At 40.4% G+C, this 22,918-nt stretch overlaps 2 protein-coding genes across 9 annotated transcripts in view; one reads left to right on the top strand and one right to left on the bottom strand.

Annotated features, from left to right (window-relative positions):
- The first annotated feature begins 317 nt into the window (after nt 1-317).
- On the top strand, nt 318-19,597 carry LOC120791854 (serine/threonine-protein kinase DCLK1-like). 4 transcript variants are annotated; one of them, XM_040130628.1, is made up of 16 exons: nt 318-708; nt 1,101-1,483; nt 1,719-2,065; nt 10,068-10,167; nt 11,252-11,368; nt 11,822-11,916; nt 12,793-12,880; nt 12,998-13,167; nt 13,571-13,690; nt 13,982-14,128; nt 14,771-14,904; nt 15,074-15,151; nt 15,331-15,424; nt 15,564-15,644; nt 15,777-15,890; nt 17,385-19,597. In XM_040130628.1, exons 2-16 carry the CDS (start codon nt 1,123-1,125, stop codon nt 17,577-17,579), a joined length of 2,241 nt encoding a protein of 746 aa, XP_039986562.1. In that variant the 5' UTR covers nt 318-708; nt 1,101-1,122; the 3' UTR covers nt 17,580-19,597. The 4 variants fall into 4 exon arrangements, with proteins under 4 accessions (XP_039986562.1, XP_039986561.1, XP_039986560.1 ...); XM_040130627.1 differs by having other exon boundaries at nt 15,328-15,424; XM_040130626.1 differs by having other exon boundaries at nt 12,977-13,167.
- A 363-nt stretch (nt 19,598-19,960) lies between these two features.
- nbeab (neurobeachin b) overlaps nt 19,961-22,918 on the bottom strand; it is a 196,115-nt gene continuing 193,157 nt past the window's right edge. For all 5 annotated transcript variants that reach the window (XM_040130608.1, XM_040130604.1, XM_040130605.1 and 2 more), the window contains one exon: nt 19,961-21,839. In XM_040130608.1, coding sequence (XP_039986542.1) covers nt 21,749-21,839 — 91 coding nt within the window. In that variant the 3' untranslated portion in view covers nt 19,961-21,748. The remainder of the gene's footprint in view (nt 21,840-22,918) is intronic.

The following is a 22,918-nucleotide window of genomic DNA, read 5'->3' as shown; positions in this document are numbered from 1 at the left end:
AACCTGACCCCGACCTTACCCTAGCTATCCCTAACCAGGTATTTCGGCCTACTCAGGAGCCCTGGAAACTAATATCTACCCTGTTTGTAAGGGGGGTGAATCGTCCATTTTCAAAACGTTTGAAACGTTTTAGGTTTCACTCCGTTTGCTAGCTACCTGGCTAAGTTTTGTGGCTATGGGGAAATATGTGAAAACACCCGCCAGCCAACCAGAAACCACTCGGGTGGTAGCTTTAGGCTTAATTAAACGCTTGTCTGTGGTTGGGAAGTAATTAGTAAAAGGTGGTTGTTGTTTTTTTTCTTCTTTTATTATTATTATTATTATTATTATTATTAATTCCTAAATATCCCAAGCCAAGCAGGTCAACCTCGACGTGAACGCGCATTACATAAACACGCGCCGAGGTTCCCGCGAGTGCGCGCTCTCTCGACAGCGGGCACGAGCGGTCCCTTGTAAATCACTGCAATGGCAGAGGAGTAGGGGAGGGTGGAGGACACCGGCTACAACCCTGCCTCGCCTCTGCGTGTGAGCACACAGCAGCGTAGACACACGGCAGGCAGGCAGGCAGGCAGGCAGGCAGGCAGAGCACCATCACGGGGGCAACAAAGGGACGCATGGTTCATCCAAGGCGTCAAATGAATAAATGATTCATTGAGACAAGTTCCACTTGCAGACACACCTTTGATTGCAACTGTCCTCACCTCAAAGGTAAGAGAGATTGCACCAAAACAAGAAAATCCATATGTTTTATACCGTTTCCTTGCTATGTTATGTTTTTTTTTTTGTTCCATTGTTTACTTATTACAATAAGCTTTCAGCCAAGACCCCTAAACAGGTTTATACTTTTGATGTTGTATTATCCACTTCAAATGTATGTGAATTCCATTGCTATAAAGGTTGAATTGAGACGCACCAGGGAGCATGAAATGGGTGTGACATGTTACTTCCTAACGTGTGAATTCGCAGCACTAGCAGTATCAAAGCTTGTATCAGGAATGTCAGCAACTGGAATGACAGAGGGCGTAATTGCTCTAATGTATTATGTGGGTTCAAGTGAAACAGCTTATTCCCATGGTAAGCGTTCTCTTTGTATTATTTAGGGTGTAATAGCACTGTACAGTCATGGAGCTGGAGCACTTTGACGAGCGGGACAAGGCTCAGAGATACACCCGAAGGGGCTCGAGAGGGAATGGGCTCCCCAGTCCCACTCACAGTGCTCACTGCAGCCTGTACAGAACCAGGACGCTGCAAGCGCTGAGCTCAGAGAAGAAGGCCAAGAAGATTCGTTTCTACCGCAATGGGGACCGCTACTTCAAAGGGATTGTTTATGCAATTTCTCAGGAGAGATTTAGGTCTCTAGAAGCACTCCTGGCTGACCTCACTAGATCTCTGTCAGATAATGTCAACTTGCCCCAAGGGGTGCGGACCATATATACCATTGATGGAATGACAAAGATCACCAGCATGGACCAGCTGGTGGAAGGTAAGCAGTGTTCCTGCATATTTGTAAGTATGCCCCAGATTTAGTTTGTAATGAGTAATGTGAAAATCAACAGCTGATGCAGGTCAAAACAAAACTCATGACTTCCTCAGTACTGTACAGCAGAAGTAGTCAGCATTACACTGCCCTGTGATCTTTGCTTTAATTTTCCATGTGTGTCTTAGCTTTTCCTTGTGAGCAAATGGAAAATCTGTTAATGTGTGTTGATTTTCTGCAGGAGAGAGCTATGTTTGTGCATCCATAGAGCCCTACAAGAAGATGGAATACACAAAGAATGTAAATCCCAACTGGTCGGTTGGTGCTAGGACTGCTGCGTCCGTCCGTGACCCTGTTTCCCTTGGTAGTGCCACGGCTGGAATCCCAGAAGCCAGAGAGACCAAGGACTTCATTAGGCCCAAACTGGTAACCATTGTCCGCAGTGGAGTAAAGCCTCGCAAGGCTGTACGGATCTTGCTCAACAAGAAGACTGCACACTCCTTTGAGCAAGTCATGACTGACATCACAGACGCCATTAAGCTGGACTCAGGAGTCGTCAAAAGGCTATTTACTGTTGATGGCAAGATGGTAGGTGTTAATTTATCATTCCTAGGGCTGATTCTGTGAAACTAACATCTGTTTACTCATTTTTTGCGAGTCTAAGTCCAACAAGAAAACTGCTAATATAAGAAGATAGGGAAAAATTTTGATACTTTATTTATCATTTTGAAGTTCAAAAACAACAATTCCCATGGAAAACAGGCCTAGGAAAACCTGTAAATTTCTTAAACCGTAAGAAAACAAGAATGCAGTACATTGGGGTCAATGTGATGACAGATGAGCTGTGTGCATGATGCAAGAGTACACACGCCATATGAAGTTTTAGAGCTACAGCATAAGGTTATTTAAACATAAAAATATCTTATATCATGTAAACCGGGTAATTAAGGAATATTATCTACTTAATTTTGCAGTCATGTTGACATTTTCCTATCCTGTGCATGGGTTTCAGTGCTGCCCTTAATCAGAGAGGAAGCATTAAACATGCATCATACCAGTTGCATACTACAGATAACTGTGCCACCCAGAGCACCAATATTGGAAAACACAGTCAATTAAAGTGGCATAAGTTGCTTGATGAACTTCTGTGTGTGTGTGTGTATGGGTCCAGCTGATGTAATAAAGCTGTTGGTTGCGCTTGCAGTTCGTGAAGCTGGTTGTGCGTTTGTAGCCATCATTAATATCCATTTTTGAAAAAGTAACGTCACTGCCATAAATTTTATGAGACCTTAACCCGCACATATAGCCCATCTTCTAATTTGTTTATTTCCAGCATGCTCATTTCAAACCAAAGCACCGAGGCTGAACGTTTGCATTTGAAAGTCATATAACAAAGCATGCAGGACAACTTTAAGTGCTCTATACCTGAGAGAGTGCCATTATCTAATCCCTTTCTTCTCCACCATTAGTACATTAATTGCTCCCAAATGGGGAAGACGGAAGGGTGCTTTTGATGGATAGGAGCCAAAGGAGACTGTCATAACCTTTGTGCATTTGTTCCTAGCATTGCTGTATGCAGTACCTATATACATTTGGCTGTGGTGACAGGTATTCTGCTACTTTGGTTTAAAAAATTCTGTCTTCCCATTTGTGGTACTGTCCCTCGCTCAGCATGTTGTACATGACGCAGACTTAGTACACATTTGCAGTCAAAGCAGGTTGAGTTTTTCTGGCACAGCGAGTGAATTTTGAGAGTTTAGAAGAAATAGAACTCTGCCCTTTGACATTAGAGGTGGTCTGTTCGGTTCCTCATTCATGTCTCTGAGCATTGCTTCCTTACCCGAAGAGCGAGACAGCCCAGTAGGTTCAAACTCAATTGGGAGTATTTGCTAAATGTATTACGAGAAATAGGTTTCTAGGACTCCATCTCAAATTCCTACCAACAGTGGCGCACTATTACATGGGTATTCACTTAGTAAGTTTTTACAAGACACATGGATGTACTCATTATTTACATAATTATACTAAGGTGATATTAATAATTGTTTTTGCAAGTGGTTTATTTCACACCACATTGTACCCATACCTTATATTAATTAACATTATTGTAGCCATAAGGGGGTGGGGGGGTTGGCTGGACTTTTCTTTATGGGCTGTTATGGATGGACAACACTTAAGTGGCAACTGCACATAGAACTGACTGAGCAAATTAGTTACAAATAATCCCAAAAAAATAATCAGCCCTCTAATTAAATCTATTCATAAACTCAATCACCTGCACTCTATATTAGTATCCTTATCAGAAAATGAGTTTTTTTTTTTTTTTTTTTTTTTCCTTTTTTTTCCCCTCTCATGGTTTCTATGGTGACACGGTTTCCTGAGCTGGTTGCTAAGGAACAGCCTCTGCGGCAGAGCGGTGCAGTAGTGATGTCAGGACTGTAGGTGTAGTGCATATCTAGATGCAGTGCTTGGTCTGTCGGCCGCCTTATACACATGGCAGCAAGATGGAGCACATGGCTGATCTGTAATCCCAGGATAGGAGGATGGGACCCAGTCTGTAATGTGAAGAGGGAACGGTTGAGGATTTTTACACCTACAAACAAATCTGCCGTCACAAATCCTTTGAATTATTTTAGGGATATAGATTGTTTAGTGAAGCATAAATGGACGTGACGTTGCAATAGATGAAGGTAGATGTCCATCCTGTTTACTGTGTGAAAGTGAAACATTTGCTACATTCCATTGCTCCTTCAGTTTAGTGGTTTTAATGTCGTCCATGCCTCCTAATTAATAAGCTGTTGTATTATGTGCTTGGCAGTACAGCCCCGTGCCCTAGTTTCTCTGCTTTTTGCACTACTTGTCATGTTGAGACTCCAGATGGCCAAATAAACAATCATTGGCATCAAAGGGCCTGGTTTCATGGGTGTTTAACCTTTGGTAAATGACCTGCTTGTGCATTTGGTTCTGAGACAGCAATGTTGGCTGACTGTTGAAACAACTAATCCTGGCAAGTTTGTTTTATATAAACACATACATGTTCAGTCAGTAAAATTTTACCACAACTACCATATTAGTCTATATATTTACTTAAAATGGCAAATCTGCTTGTTACGCATTTCTTTTATCAGTTAATTTGCTGCAGTTCTAACAGTAAGATGTTAGGATTGACATTCGCATGCAGTCACATCCCGCTTGATTCTTCTTCTGCAAAAGTAATGGACAGATTCTGGGGATTTTATGTTTTAATTTATATATATTTTTTTGGACTCGTGACTTGTGATTCTGTTAGTGGATCTGCTTAGCAGGTGGTTTTGCTTGATAGCTGTGAATCCTCCATACTGCTGAGTCACACTGTAATGGTGTTCTGCCATGAGAATCACGTTTAACTTGTCCAAATGGACATAACCAAGTGAATAGTCGTGGGCTGCACTTTTTAAAACCTCAGAGGACCAATTATTAATAAAACAGAAGTTATAAGAGCTTACGTGCAAGCATAAGGTAGAGAAAAAGCTGTAAAGAGACAGGCACCCTGCGGACGAGGCCCTTTTTAAGGCAAGAAAACGTGGCATGGCCTAGTGTGATCCTGCTGTTATGTATAGAATGGGGCAGAGAGTATTTGCATGGCTATAGGTCTGAGGAGACTTAGCCCATGGCGTTCCAGTCCCGTCTTCAATGGATACGGCTCTGCACTGTAACTGTATTATGCACACCACTAACATCTGTATCAGCAGAGCTGGGACTTCTTTTGGAAAAAGATGTCAACAGGAACAACCACCCGAGGAGAGAGCCTGGCTTGACATCGGTGCATGAAAGCAGAGGCTTAATTCTCCACGGTAAAATATGTATCACCAGATGTGATAAACAGCCCATTTGTGCTTTAGAGATTAGATACAGAGTGGATGTAATGAGATTTATGGTGCTCCATATGCCAGAGCGCAGAACATAACTACTGTTCTCCAAGTCGTTTCTTCATCTTGACCTTGACCCTGCCATTTCTTGGTTTGGCCTACATGTGCCCACAATGAATCTTTTTTTGGTCTCTGCGCATACTACGGACGTCATGTCTGTATGATGCCAAGTGGCTCATTGCCTACTTAAAAAAAATCAACTGTGTTTCACGAATTGATTTTAAATTATGATCAAATGATGTTCTCCTGCAATTTAATGACATTCATTTAAAAGTAGGCGTTTTGTTTTTGGGATATGTGACAGATGATATATCAAAGATGATAGATTATCTTTTTCTAATGTAAAAAAATATTCAATTAAAATTAACTATTACTTTTTTGGTATTTTAAGAATATCATTTTCAAACCCTGCCCCTTTTTAAACCTCTCACTGTAACTAAAGGGGAGAACTGAGATGGGGAGGCTGTCTGGCTTTCCTCTCACCTTCTGCTTTGACTTGGCTGTGAAACACAGAACAGAGACTTGGTCAGTGTCCCACTGCGCTTGGTTACGGAGAGGAAATTTTCTGTTATCCTCTTTTTGTACTGAGAGGCTAGTAGTTATGCTTGGGCTAAAGTTGGCGTTGTACTCGAATTAACATACCGCAGGAACTTTACAGCACGTTATATTTGTAATGTGAGCTATGTTAATAAGAGACACTGTATAGGGTCTGCATTAATTTATGATATTGCAATGTTGACTCACAGCATTTCTTGTTAAACAGTATTCCAAAAATCTTCTTCCATGACATGGTGATAAATTGTGTCATATCAGCCAGCAAGGCTTTTTGAAAAATGACTCGTTTTTTTTTTTTTTTGTCCTAGCTTTGAAACTACTAAGGGCTAAATATAGTTACTCAAGACTAGCACAATATGATTAGGAGTGTTGGAAATGTGTGGGCCTGTGTCATGGTAGATACAGTATGTGTTTTTAATGTGTGCTTGGGCTGTGGGTGTATCATTATGGATGGATATGGCTCACTTGAACTTATTGAGGCAGCTATTACTCATATTTGTCTTCGCAACTGCTGTTACATCGCATATTTCTACAGCAAACCTAATTTTAATCTTGGATCATGTATGTCTATAAATAAGCTGTTTTACATCCTGTTGTCTTTCTACTGGACATTCTTCTGAGAATGCACACATACAGTACAGATTGGAAGTAGAATACAGCAAGTAATTGACCCTGAAAACGGATTAAAAAAAACAAAAACCCTCTCAAACTGTACAAAAGGACAACTCATGCAAAATGGCACTAGAACCAGTTGAAAATGACATGTGAAGATGAGTCATATTTCTCCCTGGCATGTTGAGTGACTGGCTGCTGTGTTCAGTCTTCAACTTCAAAAGGGAGGTTCACCACCCTGGAGAGCTCCACCTGCTCCACCTCAGTTTGTGTCTTTTGTGTAATCTATGGTCTTTACCATGGCTCAGATTTATCAGCTTCTGTAGTAGGCAGACCTCCTATTGTGTTTTTTCTCTTTTTCTTTGGACTGAGTTTTCAGAAACAACGGTTGTGCTTGCAGAAATCACAGATAAAACCCTGACGATCAATATTTGCATGGGATGCTCCAGGAAAAGAAGGGGTGTGTGGGTGTGTGGGTGAGGGTGGGGGTGGGGGTGGGGATGGGGATGGGGATGGTAGGCCTGATGGAGCTGCTGTGTCACTGAGCCAGCAGGCATAAGTAATCAATAAAGCAAAACATTCACGTTTGCCCTACTTATGTTGTTCCATCAGAAGTTTGAAGTTTCCTATTTCCTAGTATTTTTTAGGACAATTATTTAAAAAGGTAAAGGAGTGGCTTTATTGAAATCAGTGGGCCACATTTGATTTAAGAGCTAAGATTGAACCGATCAATATTTTAGGACTCTTAAATTAGACACTGTTGTTAAGAGGGTTTGCACCATTGATTAGATCTCCTAATGGCTTTTACCCTTTAGTAGCTATTGCCTACAATCTAAATCTGATTCCATGATCCTATTGTGGAATAATGTGACTTGTTTAATGTGAGATGTACTTATTGCTTATGTAGAGTTAAACTTTTTTTTTTTTTGAAGCCGGGTTTGAACCCACAATATCCTATTGACAAGGTGCTGTGTTATTCCACCCTGCCTGGACTGATGGTGGCATTGTTCTGTTGTCTGCAGTTTGTCCTGTTCAGTGTTCCAGATAGAGGAGCTGACAGTGGATCTTTTAAAGTAGCCGTGTCCCTCTCATCATCTCAAACTCAGCTGTGATCCTGTCTGGTCTCCTTGGCAACAGCTGTGCAGCACTCCTCCCTATGGGATCTCACACTCTTTTGGAGGAGGGGTTGGGGGCAGGGGCTGTCAGCATGGGGCATCTGCAGAGAAAAGGGTCATGTTAAGCCCCCCCTCTGTGTTCAATGTTTATTTTAACATTTCATGGCTGAATGACCTTTGGATGTTTAAGAGGTGCTTTTGCTGCAGGTTACTGATAAACCATTCCTTTTTTTTTATTTTGGTAGATAATCTAACATTTCAGTATTTTGGATGAAGAATACTAAAATTGCACATATTGGCACTTCATAACTAAAGTGGATGATAACATTACATTTGATATATGGAGGGCAGTGTGGTTGATAAACTATGTTGGCTACTTGTCTGGCCTTTGCTCTATGTTTCTGTTCTTAGGTCATTTTATTAATCTGCTGAACTCTGCATGGTTCTTAATGAGATAATTAATAATGTATACACATAGTAGATGTTTGCTATTGGTAGTCTTAATTTTTTTTTTTTTTCAAGATTTTAGTTTTCTAAACCAAGTTGTGTTATAAAAACACAACCCTGAGGTGTTAGGTGAGAATCCTGAAATGTTTGTTTTTACTAAATAGAAATAATTAGCACTTCAAATTAGCTATGATTTTTAAAAATAACCTACAATTTATAATCAGTCACATCCAGCTTAACAGCTAATTCAACACAAAACAAATGTCCACTTAATAACGAATATCAGTATGGAGCACAATTTTGTTGACACAGGTTTTGGTGAGTTCACCCCTCTGAAGAGGAAATGAAAACGGAGCTCCACATTGTCTGGCACACTGCTGTAGTTAAGCACGTCAATAAGCCTTTTGAGGAGAAGGTCAGGGCTCCATCAGCATCTTCATTTATTTATGACATCCACTGAGATGGGCTTCTGTGTTAATGAGAGCAGCAGATGAGCATCAACTCAGTCTTCCAGTTTCTCTTTGTAGAAAAGTGAAAAAGATAATCATTTATAGTTCTCCCTTATTAAAGTTCTTAACCATCAAAACCATCCTCTGGTTTAAGGTAACAATTAACCTCTTACCAGTAACAGTTTCAGACTTTATTTTTTGGATTCACTTTGTTATACCGATACTTTTAATACTTGTGCCATCACACATCGGATGTGGGCTAAAAGATCTAGTAAATTCTGAAGATGCCTCCATTTGAGGAACAACATGCTCACTGTGTCTTGACGTGATTGGCTCCTTTTTAATAGATAATGGTGTTTAAAAACATGTTCTTAAACATCATTTAATATTGGTATATATGGTTCCTGGATAATAGAGGGCAATTAACTTAATCTCCCACTAGGGATGGAAACAATTTAATGACCAGCAGACACCATTGTCACAGACTGTACTGAATAAAATCCAGCTTTAAAAGGAGCTTGTCTTTTCTTGGTTGTTACCCTAGAGACATTTTCATCTGCAGCCAGGCTGATACACCAGCAGAAAGAAATGCTAAGTCTATTATTCATCTGTTGTACGTACATTATTATTAATTTTCCTTTTCTACTTTGTGCAATTTCACTGTGTCTGCTCAACTGCAACTCTAGATTTTTAATCCAGTGGTATTTATTTCATGGTTTTCTCTAGCTCATTTTTTTGGTACACTGAGATGGCCTGAATGTGTTTCGATCAGTAATGTAGGTCTGTATAGCCGTACTTACATTTATAGAATTTAGATTTGAGATTTTCCCGAGCATGATGAATCATGGTAGGACTACGTTAGTCATTTGTTGACAAAGTTACTTCAGACGTCATTGTGATGCTGTTTTATGGTGTTTGTGTGGTCGTGTGTGAACTCTAATTTATAGTATACACAGTACTAAATATTCTAGGTACTGTATATTTTATATTATGATCTGTACTGTATCCTTTTGAATGAACAATAGGACATATCTTAATCAAATAAGATTGTTGTAATGTTACGTTTTTTAAATTAGAGTAAAACATCTTAGTTCATGGATATGGATGTCATTGTTGCCATGGTAATACGCTGTGTGGAAACTGTATGACTCTCTGAGGAGTTCCTGTGGGTTTTGGTCACTGCCTTCGCACACTGAAACGTTACTCAATCTCCTCCGAGATGCTCTATTAAAGTTTTGAACGCGGTCCAAAACGGACTAGGGAGTGCAAGCAGCAGACGGTGTCAGTGTGCGGGTCCTGCGCACTGATTGGAAAATAATACCTACACTTATGTTGCTTTCTTGTTTATTATTTTATTTATCTTGGTATGTGTTGAGGTATTTCAAGAAAAAAAGGCCTTTTTGGAATTAACATTATGTACAGTATCACCGTGGAGACTACAGATTACATCTCAAACTTGTTTTTGTACTACTGACAGAAACATCTCCCTTTTTTTTTTTTCCAGGTCACCTGCCTTCAGGACTTCTTTGGGGAAGACGATATATTCATTGCTTGTGGCCCCGAGAAGTTCCGTTATCAGGATGACTTCAATTTGGATGAAAGTGGTCAGTGTACTTTCATTTATATGAGGCTTGGATCACTCAATGGGGAGAGCATTGTACTAACACTCCCAGGTTTTTTTTGTTTTTCTTTTTGTTTGCTGTTTGTATTGTTGCCTACTGTGGCTACGCATGCCATAGATTCATAGCACTGTAAATAGGTTTTTATTAAGGCCATCCTCCTTTGTGGCCCAAGTAAATATTGACTATGCCAAACATGGGGGAACTTTTATTGTTGTGCTGCTTGCACAACAATAAAACTACTCTAACATTTATTCTCTGATGTTACTGCTACTGCTCATACTGTTAGACGCACCGCTAGTGTACAATGTGAGATGTTGCTGCCACTTTGTACACTTTCACTATTTTCCCTACAAATCTTTTTTGTTTTAAAATGCATAGGACAGACTTTATCAAACAGAGTGGGGCAGTTTTCAACAACTTTCCCTTTAAGACCACTTCTGGTTGTAAAGGTGGCAGCCTTAGTGGAGTGGTGTTTACAGCTTCAGTGCAGTATTTGTGCTTGCATTTGGTTTGTTGACAACCCAGACTGAAATTAGACTGGATTACAGATGATATGAAGGACCTAGTTGACCTAGTTTTATAGTGTTGTTATAAATTGTGTGTGTGTATTTGTACTTCTTTCTTTGTGAGGAGTAGTTTGTTTCAGACCTTGGGGGTGAGGACGTTTTGGCTGGTCCTCACAACTTTAAATGGCTGCTTGAGGGTTAAGGCTTGGTTTTAGGGTTTATTTTAGAATTAGGTGCAGGTTAGGGTTAGGCGTGTAGTTGTGATGGTTAAGGTTAGGGTAAGTGTGTGTGTTTTTTTTTAAAATAAATTTTCTTAGTCAGGATAGAGCGGATGTCATCACTCACAGTACGTGGCTCTGTGGTATTAGGCTGATGTACCCGAGAGAAAGTAGTCCCTATCAGTGATGTCACACTTATGCATCTTGTGTGTTCCCAGTATTTTGAGCTCTTGTTCCCAGACTCAAAGCGACTGTTAAAGGTAAAATGGGGTTGCCTAGTATTATCTAGGAAAAATGTTGCTGCAGTGGCGTACATTTTTATGTCTCTTTTTTCTTTTATAGAATGCAGGGTGGCCAAGTCTGCATCATATGGCCGGCTCCCCCACATACAAGGTCGCTCTTCCCCAAGAAGTGGTGGGATGTCCCGCAGGAGCAAGTCTCCCTCATCCACTGGTTCAGGTAAGTGTGTGTGTGTGTGTACTTGTATGGCTGTCTTTTATGAGGACCAGTTTGAGTTCCTGACTGTGGGAGTGAGGACATTTTTGGAAAGTGGGGACATTATGGCCAGTCCTCACCCACTGACATGGTGTAAAAGGGCTGTTTCAGGGTTGCGACTTGGTTTTTAGGATTAAGGTTAGAGTCGGGTTCAGGTTAGGTTAAGAGTTGGTGGTAGGCATTTAGTTGTCATGGTTGAGGTTGGGGTAAGACGCTAGGGAACGCATTGCCAACTGTGTACAAATACGAACGTGTGTGATGTGTCTTGACCCAAAGAAACAAAGGCTAATTATATTGTTCAGTATATTTTCTTGTGGGATTATAGGTATACACTACGTATAAAAAGTACATTTAGTTTATTCAGCAGTATTTCATCATGATTCTGATGTTTTGTCTCCATTTCTGCTGTACCGATAGCTAATGGCACTGCAGGCAGTCAGCTGTCGACGCCTCGATCTGGAAAGTCTCCAAGCCCCTCTCCAACCAGTCCAGCTAGCCTCCGAAGACGACAGGTAATGAAAATTGACTTTCCTATAAATAGGTTTAAGTTCTTTAAAGATCATATTTTATATGATGCCATATCGTACCAGAGAGGCTTTGTTAAGGAGTTCAACATCAGTTCAAACCTCAGCATCAGATGGGAATAGATTTAATAACCATGAGAATATTGCCTAGCGAAATATGTGAGCCTCCACTAGACATACATCATGGCCATACTGTTTGTTTTTGTTTAGCAATAATGTGACTAGAATCACTGCTAGTGGTGTGTATATTACTGAAAAATATTAAAAAGACGGCACGGTATGTGTACACAGCTGTACAGATGTAAATATCCACGTATACACAACATGTTTCTGAGTTCAGGGGGAAAAAAATCAGCCAAACATCAACAGAGGCAAGTGTTTGTACTTGAATAATGAAGTTTTAGAGCTATTTTTTTTGAAGGAAACGTCGTCTGTACCGCAGGATCACATTTTCGCTGTGATTATCATAGATATGGGGGGGGCAAGCAAGTTTTGAGACTGCGTAGCAGAGTCAACTATGGCCTGAAATCCAATTATAAGTTATACCATCAATTATTAATCATAAGACTGGCTGGGGATGGTATTGTGGCTGTGGTGAAAGGATATTATTTTCTGTCCCTCTTCGAACCGCATGCCAGTCTTTATGCTGGTGAAAAGGTTAGTATAACGTTTCACCACACTTGATTTATTTTTATCTAATCTCAAACTGCATACTCAAGGCTGGCAGAGTGGAACAAATAGGCTTTGTATAAGCTGGCTGTAATCACATTTTTACAAGCTTTGCCTTCTCTGAAGTTTGTGTAAGACAAGTACAGTACATCAGTGTATCTTTCGTTCTCACTCAATAGCTATCTGTCCTTCCAGGGATCTCTGCACAGTGGCTCTTCACTCTCTTTAGCTTCTACCAAGGTTTGCAGCTCGATGGATGAAGGAGATGGGCCTGGCAGTGAAGGTAAGACACTGCATCACACACACACACATACTGGAAAAAAGGCTTTTTGCTAATAATGCCCAGGCTACTACTTACGGTATACCTTTTACTTTGTAGACCTTTTGTTTTGCTCCACAGCTGAGCCAATGGACGACTACCCTTCAGTCCCTGCGTCCATAGCAGAGAGGTACAAAGTGGGGAGAGCTTTAGGGGACGGAAACTTTGCTGTGGTCAGGGAGTGTGTGGAGAGATCCACTGGAAGAGAGTACGCTCTGAAGATCATCAGCAAAGATAAATGCAGGGGAAAGGTGGGTCTGTGTCTAAATCACGCAATTATCACACCAGCATGTTTGGACTAATTCACTGCTCATTCACTCAAGTTCTTCTTATGTATATAATACTGACGGGGTTTTTTCTGTTTTGGATGCTCATACAGTTTAATTGTTTTCTTCATTGGTCACCAGATGGTGCTGTCCCCTTTCTGACTAAAATCATGGGTCTTAGTTTTGTCTCCTAAGTTCTTTTTCGTGTGTTATCATTTAAAATTTCTGAAATGTTTCTGAAAATGGGTTGTCTCTCATTTTTGCTCTGAAATGACTGAAAAGGAGGCTCCCCGCTCACATATTCCAATGACGTGTATCTGTATAATTTCTTGTCACTATACAGTGTTTATAGATTTTCCTTTTTGATTAAATTTACTTGATTACTCAGGAGCACATGATCCAGAGTGAAGTGTCAATCCTTCGCCGCGTGAAACATCCCAACATCGTACTTTTAATTGAAGAAATGGACACCCATAGTGGGCTTTACCTCGTAATGGAGTTGGTCAAGGTACTTAACATTGGTTGAATCTTGCAAAGAAATTTTAAGCTCAAATGCAAAAGTTGGTAAATCTTAGGTATTATTGTGTCTTATTTTGATCAGTTTTGTTCTGTCCATATTACTAGAGGTCTGTTTTGTGACATCGCTTCATATTTGTCTATAAATATGGATTTTTCTTGATCCCTGTTAACAGATGAGGAGTTCACGTCAGATCTCCTACACCATATGGAGGCATTAGGCCTTTAAAATAGTTAAACTATCAACTGGTACTCTTACACATTCCTAATACTCTTTCTCCAGGGGGGCGATCTCTTTGATGCAATCACCTCTTCTAACAAATACACAGAACGAGACGCCAGCTGTATGCTGTTCAATCTGGCAAGTGCCATCAAGTACCTGCACAGTCTCAATATTGTCCACAGAGACATAAAACCTGAAAACCTGTTGGTAAGTAAGACTGTACAAAGACTTCGCACTGGCAATGAGTGAAGCTTCTCTTTTCATCCACGTCATCTATTAATCCCCTTGCCCATTCACCTTGTCACTTTTCTCCAAAGTTCATATGCACAGGCTTGCATGGGACATGCACAGGATAAATAAATGAAATTATGAAATGAAATTCACTCGCACAACTGCACAGGAATTTTGCTTTATCATAATCTCTCTGTGGTCATTTTGGCATTCACATTTCTAACACATCCCTCCTGTAAAGTCTGATCTAAAATAGTTTTGAACTATTAACTCAAATGCACTGTAGTCGTAGAAGCAGAAGAGTAATTATTTCTGTATTGAATAACAGAACATACAATCACGACAGCGAACGAGGAAACTGAGACCAAAACAAGATGCCTGCTTGTACTACTGGGTGAACTCAGTCACAGCTGCAGTTTATGTTTTTAGTGTTGCTATTTGTCATATATTCAGATTAATTTTACTTTATATTGAGTATCTGTATCACGGATGAATTTGAATGCTGTTCTTTTTGTCACATCAAGCTCATTAACAGATTCTTAACCACAGCGAGGCATATTTTTCGGTGACCTTTTTGCTCGCTTTTTCTCGTTTTCCCTTACTGTGCATATTACACAGGTCTATGAGCACCACGATGGTAGTAAATCTCTGAAACTAGGTGACTTTGGCTTGGCCACCTTTGTCAATGGGCCCCTCTATACCGTGTGTGGCACACCCACCTATGTAGCACCAGAAATCGTCGCTGAGACAGGGTGAGTCATAGGAGTTACATCATCTGAGACATGATTATTAGGACATTTATTGTGAGAACAATGTTCATAATCCCAATCAAAAACTCCTACACTAATTCTTGTGGATTATTGCTACTTGCAGATTTGTTTAGTCTCTCTGATACCTGATATCTCCCCCCTTCAATTACAGATATGGCCTCAAGGTTGACATTTGGGCAGCTGGTGTCATCACTTACATTCTGCTGTGTGGCTTTCCTCCTTTCCGTGGGTATGTGCTCTTGTATCAGGAGGCTTGCTTTGAGAAGGATGTTTTAACCACAACAATCTGTTTAATTTGTTTTAAATCAAATCCATCAAAATGCCCATGGTGTGCCATCCCATTATAGACTATTATGTGGAACTTAGTTTGAGCGTCATAAAATACTTTTTTTTAAATTTCTGCAGCAGCAGTGAGGATCAGGAGGCTATCTTTGAACAGATTTTGAGGGGCCAGCTTGATTTCCCTGCGCCGTACTGGGACAATGTGTCTGACACGGCCAAGGTTTGTGTCTACAAGTGCTCTCCTCATCTGCCATCTCCTATGCTCAACGTGTAACACCAGAATCTGTCACTGATCTGTTGCTGTGGTGTCTCAGACTACATTATTGCACTCGTGACTCGCTTAACATGCCTTTCTTTAGTCTCTGATCACAGGGATGCTGCAGATAGAGGTGGACCAGAGATACACAGCTGTACAGGTGCTCGATCACCCCTGGGTCAATGTAAGTTCAGCATTTTGAAGTCGGTCCTTTCACCAGTAACTCCTGTGTACATTCAAGTACTGCTAAGAAGCAATATGCAGTGTGATACAGCAGGTAGAGGGACTGAATCTTTTTTTTTTTTTTTTGCTGCAGGATGATGGTGTGTCAGAGAACGAGCACCAGCTGCCTGTGGCTGGGAAGATCAAAAAGCACTTCAACACCGGGCCCAAGCTCAACAGCACCACAGCCGGAGTGTCAGTCATTACCGTAAGCACTGATCTTTACCCCTCCACACGCTGACACCGCATGCAGTTCTGCATCAGAAGATTAAACATTGGCTTTTTTTTTTTTTTTTTTTTTTAACGAATTTTCCTTTAGTGATGATGCTCTGGATGTCATTCAAAATTGAAAAACCTGTAGTTTTGCACTTGCTTAACCTTCGGAAGTGTACAAAACCTTCCTATATTTGCCTTTCGGATGTCATTTAAAATTAATTTGTTTTAAGCTACCATTGTCTGCTTTTGCAAAGCAGCAAATTAATCCATTACCCATCTTTGTTTTTCATTTATTTTTTTTATTACTTATAAATTCGCAAGTTCTCTGCTTTCTGTGCACACATCAGTTCATCCTTCTGCTTCTTGCTGCCAAGTCTTCCTGTATCCGCTCTGGCCTCATCCTCCTTATAGACGGACTGTCAGCACTGTTGTTAGGAGATCTTATAAATAACATAGTTGGTCTACAAAGACTAGGTTTCAGTAGATGTTTCTTGAATAGTTTCAAAGCTGAGCTGGATGAATTCTGGGAGTCAGACACTGCCTTTTTTTTTTTTTTTTTTTTTTTTGCCATTGATGGGGGAGATCAGTTGAATTCCTCTACATTTCTCATATCTAGCCTTTTTTTTTATTTACTTTGCAGGTAAAAGTGACATGACGTTTCTCTTCCAGTTTTGTTTCTCCTCCTCACACCAGCAGCTTTAACAGAAGTTTAGAGTTGTGCGCCTTAATGCTAATGGGGTCAGTGATTCTTTGAGTTAAAGGTGATCCTCTGAGTTGCACTCGTCTCTCTCTGCTCAGCTGGACCAGGACTTTACCCTCCAGAGGTCAGGGTCTTTGGACCACTACCAGCATCCAGGATTGTACTGGATAAGGTATGACACAGCATAGTGCTAATATGCAGTGCTTCCATGGCAAAGTGCTGGCAGTCTCCATTTCCCATCCCCACAAAGGGTTTTGACCCATTGTCCCTCAATGGAGCCCTTTAAATGCCTGGCCCTAATTTACCTCATCAGATTCATCACTTTTCTTTCATCTCACTAGTGCTGTGGCTGTTTCCCCTCGCCTGGTCGTGTAGTTTACCTCGCTATTTGCGTAATCTGCATAGGAAAGTTATGCATCCTACCGCTAAACGTGTTTGAAGGTTCATGTGACGTATTGACCAACTGGACTTTGTTTCACGGGCTGAGTGCATATTTGTTTCACTATAAGAAGTGCTGTCACAAAGATGTCACACCTGACGGCGGCAAGACCCTGTTGCCTCCTGTTGCTTTTCCTGGTTTTGTGGAGTGTCACAAGATGTTAGACTGTTTTTAAGGAGAGGAGTTGTGAAGCAAATGCAGTTTTCCCAGATAATACTGCATGCTAACATTGGCTCATCTAAATTTTACCCAAATGCCTTTTGTGGTGGTTGAGAGTGGATGCCACTCCGTCATCTCCGTGGTCTTGTGGACAACCTAACAGTTGCTGCTGTGTCACCCTCTCCCAGACCACGCCACTTGATAAGGAGAAGCAAGTTTTCCGACGAAGACGCCACCAGGATGTGAAGACCACCGCCCACGACCTGCACGGTATCGGTGCCAGCGCCTCCCCTGGCCTCTCCCCCGCCGACTTCACCTCTGAGACTGAAGACTATTCCCCAAGTTCGGCTGACACTGTCCGTTCGCCCACCTCTCCGTTCTAACAGCCTTCCTGGGGCCACAGCACCGACCACCCCTCCATGGAAAAGTGTGAGAGGGTGGAGTGCAAGACGGAAAAACCCGACACTGGGTTCAGTCTGCTGACTTTGGACATTCAGACTGCATATTAACCTGTACCTATTTTATTTTTTTCTGTCACAGTAACTTTATTTTATTTCCAAAATACGGTGACCAGATTAAGGGGCGGTTCCCTGGATCAAAGAATACACCTTAAGAGCATGCAACACTCTTTAACATATTTTCCCTTTTCTTTCGAAAAAGCCACCAAACTGTTTAAGCCTTATTTCTACACGGCAAGCACTGGTTCATTGTAGTACGCTAGAGCCCTCTACTGGTTTATATCGTATACTGCAGGAAAGACAGCCTGCTACATGAGGCACTTAGCTATTTAACGGAAGGTGTAAATGCAGAACATTGAAACCTTCGCCTCTAAACATTAAATTACACGATTTTGTGATATGACACATTTAGTGCATATCACTTACCATACGGACTTAAACACAGATTGCTTGTTTAACATTAGCCCTCTCAGTACAACATTAATGCTAACAGTCACCTTTCTGCTGTACCGTATAACAACTAGATTACTTTGCTGTGGTACTTGAGGTTGTGGTGCATAAACCTTAGACACTGTCTAAGAGAACTTAAGAAACTGAAAAGACATGCTGCTATATTGTACCATAAGCACTGCCTATACTGAAGTTTTTTTTTTTTTTGGGTGTAGGAGAAATATTGTCCTGCCACCCAGTAGCTTGCCTCTTAGAGAACTGAGGGCACTAATGTTTGATTGTTGCTGGTCCAGCTTACCTGTGTGCTTGAGGGTGATCATTTAAGCAGTAGTTATGCTACGCGTCCGTGAGAGTGTGGTGGTACAGATGAATCTCAGTGCTGTGTAGTTGGTAGTAAGTGCCTGTGTAAAAACCTTGCCTTGGCACATGTGGATTTAAGTGCAATTAGGTTTACTGCCCAACGAGCACAGTTTCAAATTTTGTCCTTTGCAGTGCTGGAGTAAGTGAGAATGGATCTGTTGCTGGTATCATTGGTATCCAACTGACGCACTTCTCTATCAGAGGGAAATTAGCTCTTGCGCAACATGGAAGTTTTTTTTATTTTTTTCTCCCCACACACACTGAAATAAGAAACAAGTTAAATGTTGGTAAACAGCAGTGCTTCCAGCAAAATCCATTATTTCAATATTTGTTCACTCTCAGTAGCTTAGTTGAACTTTTTTTTTTAAATAATCAGATCAAACAAGATGACTAAAGAGGTCTGGCTCACTAGGCTATATTTACTACATGTCCTCCAACCACTTCATACATTGGTTCACCAGAGACCATATACTAATGGATGTGAGTTTCCTATTCCTTTCATCAGAGACTGTAACCTGCATGTCTGCTTGTATGCATCCTAAATCAGTTGTTCAGGTCTTTTACTACTCGATATACGCCTGTCAGATATGAAACCATTTCTGTTGTAATTGTACACGCTGTCTTGGTGAACGCAGTTCGGTTAAAGCAGACTATAGTCACACCACAGCCGAGTTAAAAACCTGTATATACATATTTTAACAAATGTAATATCACACCACTGACTTTGTTGTTAAAGGGCTTCTAAGTTTTTGACCTGAAGGGAGTGAACCAAAAAGCACAAGGAAAGCAAGCTGTGATAGTGACTTTTTGGGAATGTCTTTGCTTTCAAAACAGTATCTGTTTTTCATCATCTGAAAATATGTCATGTTTGTAACAGTTTGACAAAATGGCACTCAAAGACAACTGGGTATGTCAGTATTACATAGAAGCAGATGGAGAATGTGAATGCTGTATTATTCATCCATATTCCATTAATGTAAGAATGTTATAAAACCTGAATGAGGAAAAACCAGTAATACACTTTTCAATTCAGTTAAAAAAACAAAAACAACTTATCGTAAAAAAGCAAACTTCCAACAATGTACTCTGCAACGAAACCAAACCTGGAAATAAAAAGGCTTTCATTAATCTGAGTCAGCAGCTTATCTTCATGAGTCGGTGGGTAACTGTTTTTTTTGGAAGACAACTTGCTGCAGATTTACTGCAACAAATCCAGGCAGCAGATGGCAGTATAACCAAACACAGAGCTTCTGTCTTCAGCACAGTTCGACCATCAGTTGCTTATCTATAGCATTGATTCACTCAGCTGTAGTTACACTTTTTATTTTTTTTTTATTATTACAGGAATGTATTAATACATGCATGAATCATTTAGAGGCAATTTACACACACAAGTAAAATTTGAACAAGAAATACTCCTGAGGCTGCCTTATTTATTCAGTTTTATTAAAAAACACAAATGATAGCAGTTAAATTTAATTTTTTTTTTTATAATGGCATAAGCTTCAAACATTCCTACCTCTTCCAAAACATGTGCAAAAACAATTCGCAATACAAATCATAAGAGACCTTTAAAAATTTACATAAAATCAAAATGCGCTGCTTAATGCTAACATTAATAAAATGATTACTTTTTGTCAAATGTAAATTCACAATAATGAAAATGATTTCACAAGAAAAGCAAAGTAAACCCAATGCCTTCTGTAGCTCCTAGCATGCAAAACTTGAGCTTTGGATAGGGTGGTGTCCTGTGGCACAACTAGAAAAAAAAAAATCAGAATGCAAACTCCAAACCGTTTGCATGTTTTTGTTCATTTGAAATTGTCAGTTCACAGCGACCGACTCCTCGTTTCAGCAATTAAATGCAGACACAGTTGCTTTCATATCACCAAAAATAGACCAGAGTCACTTTAGGAACACTCGCCTGTTCGTCATTAGATCATTTACTGTCACACAGCTGAAAAACCTTCCTTAGACCTTTTCAGCAACCAAGTCATAATATGGCATTACCAGTGCATGATGTTACAGCATGAACTTGTGTTCATGATTTCACAGATTTAAAATGGATGAGCGCACGTTTTGTGCAAAAATAGGCAAACGGAGATGCACAAGTAACAGAATTACTGTTTGCAGTACCAACAATTGTTGAATGTCTTAAAAGTGACACGTCCTCTTTACAAAACGTCTTATAGCTTAACCACAAAGACGTTGGCGGTCATGAGAAATTATCCAGAAGATCTAGTATTTACTTCTCAGGATAAGTTTTTGGAAGAAAATGAAATAACAAAAACCAAAGATTGCTAAATGCTGTTACACATGTTCCCCTTGAATCATTTTTAGATCGTACAGTAAATAATTTAAATTCTTTCCATTAATAAACAAAATAGTCCTCAATTTTAAAGTAAGTACGGAAATATCACAATTTATCCTTTCTGCTGACATAATCAAAAACAAATACTTCACAAAGGACTAAGCTCACACTAAATTAGACTTTTCTTCCATATAAACATTCAAACAACAAATTAACAGTGAACATAGTCTTTTCACATACACATACATCTGACCACTGTTACAATGAGCAAACAATGGCCATATACATGTATCACTAACCAACTAATATCTGAAGTGCTATGAAGACGCGTTGAACGTTTTTATAAATGGCTCGCATGATTGAAATGTTGGTAACATGGTGGCTAGTCTAACAGCATTAAGATCTTTATCTCAGCCTTTACAGGGAAGAAACACTTTACATTGTTCATATTTACAGGTTAACTTTTTTTTCCTAGAAAAGTGTTCCAAGTGAGATATGTATCTGTCATACAAATGTTGTATAAATGTTCCTAACAGAGGATTCCTTTTGTTTTGCATTTTCACAGTTTGAAACAGGAACTTAAAAGCTTACATTGGCTTTTTTTTTTTTTTTTTAAACTTAACTGTGTAATTTTGTTGACTTTAGTTGATCTCAATCTCTCCTTGTCCACAAAAACCAGACCCGCTTGACTCAGTTGGGGAAATTCTTCTGCTGGTGCTCAGGTAGGACATGAATCCAGCAGAAAATGATTGTTCAGCAACAGACGAATGGCAACGAGTCTGCCTGAACAAGAGGCCAGATGAACATGTGCAAGCACACTTGTTCTTTACGAGCTACACCGTGCTGGTGTTCTCTAGCCCACTGGATCTCCTCCGGGTTCTGTGGGTCTTCTGCAGCACAGTTCGGTCACTGGTTGGTAGGTGTTCCTCTTAACCCTCCGCGCTTTTGCCCTCTGCCGCGTGGATCTATGTCCTCAGTACCTGTTTTGATGCTCATAATGCCACCGGTTGAAATCGATATTGAATGCCACGATGCTGCCGGAGGCCATGCCTGTGATCAAAGTCCTGAAGAGCAACACAACCACGGAAAAGTAACATGACATCCCAATTTCGGCAAACAAATGTAGAAAGATAGAACATCCAATGTATAGGAACATTTTGTTCATCATGGTGAATGAAACAAGCACAGTAGGTCATCGGGGCTGTGACAGTAAATTACCAGGTTTCTCTGACAACTGAAGTAGACCATTGAGTCCCAGTGTCTGTCTGCAACCCCTTTGCCCTTATGTCCATTGGCTGGCTGGTATGTAGGAAAAGCAGCTGATTTCAGAAGGTTGTCTTATACTGCTACACCCCAAGGGCTTAAATGCTCCAGCACAATGAACAGAAGCCGCGGCAGAATGCCCCTCTGAAAATGGTGTTACGGGGCACGGCTCGCTCGTGTTACTTAATGTCAACCTATTGAGGAAGAAGGCTGGCTGAATGAAGGGGTTCTTCTATATTTAATTTAAGTGATTTGTTAAGTGATGATGGAAGAAATGTTAAAAAAAAAAAAAACGTAGTAATTAATTTTAATATTTTTTTGTCCCCGATGTGATTATTGTGATGCTTAGTTTACACTAAAACTAAATGAAAATCTTAGCAAATTTCATCCTCTACCTGAACATCCTCTGCTTACCCTAACAGGCTGTGCACTTAGTCATGGTGCAGAGTTTAGTTTACTTTTATTTGTAGAGAACTATGCTGCTGTTTTGTCCTAGAGGGGGATTTTGATGGTGGCTGTGAAGTGCAGCTTGAATGTTCAGACCCTCTAACCTCTCTTGACTGCCAGGGTCACATGATGATGTCAGACTTATAGCCCCAGAGCGAACCACTGTCGCCTCCACGCCGCCATCCAAGCAGCCATTATATAACTCCCGATGAATCTTCCAGAATGCAAACTTTGAGGAAAAACATGCCGCCGACCTGCCGATAGGCATGTGCAACATGCACGGGCGCTCGCTCTTGTCTGTTTATCCAAAATGAGTGCATTTGCAGAGGATACCAGTGTGATTTTTGTCTCTATGGCAACTGCAGGGTCTATTTAAAGGAAAGGATGGTGGATATTCGGCTAACAAAAATATACACTGACAACCATGAGACGC

The sequence above is a fragment of the Xiphias gladius genome, chromosome 7 (genome assembly GCF_016859285.1).
Source record: "Xiphias gladius isolate SHS-SW01 ecotype Sanya breed wild chromosome 7, ASM1685928v1, whole genome shotgun sequence".
NCBI classification, from domain to species: Eukaryota; Metazoa; Chordata; class Actinopteri; order Istiophoriformes; family Xiphiidae; genus Xiphias; species Xiphias gladius.
This window is presented reverse-complemented; position numbering and strand designations above follow the sequence as displayed.

What these genes read in the sequence shown, in the direction of transcription:
- LOC120791854 (XM_040130625.1), top strand. Translation starts at nt 1,123, where the DNA reads ATGGAGCTGGAGCACTTTGACGAGCGGGACAAGGCTCAGAGATACACC. An exon ending in CATGGACCAGCTGGTGGAAG is followed by an intron (nt 1,484 to 1,718) that starts GTAAGCAGTGTT and finishes GATTTTCTGCAG; the next exon opens with GAGAGAGCTATGTTTGTGCA. An exon ending in TAAAACCTGAAAACCTGTTG is followed by an intron (nt 14,129 to 14,770) that starts GTAAGTAAGACT and finishes CATATTACACAG; the next exon opens with GTCTATGAGCACCACGATGG.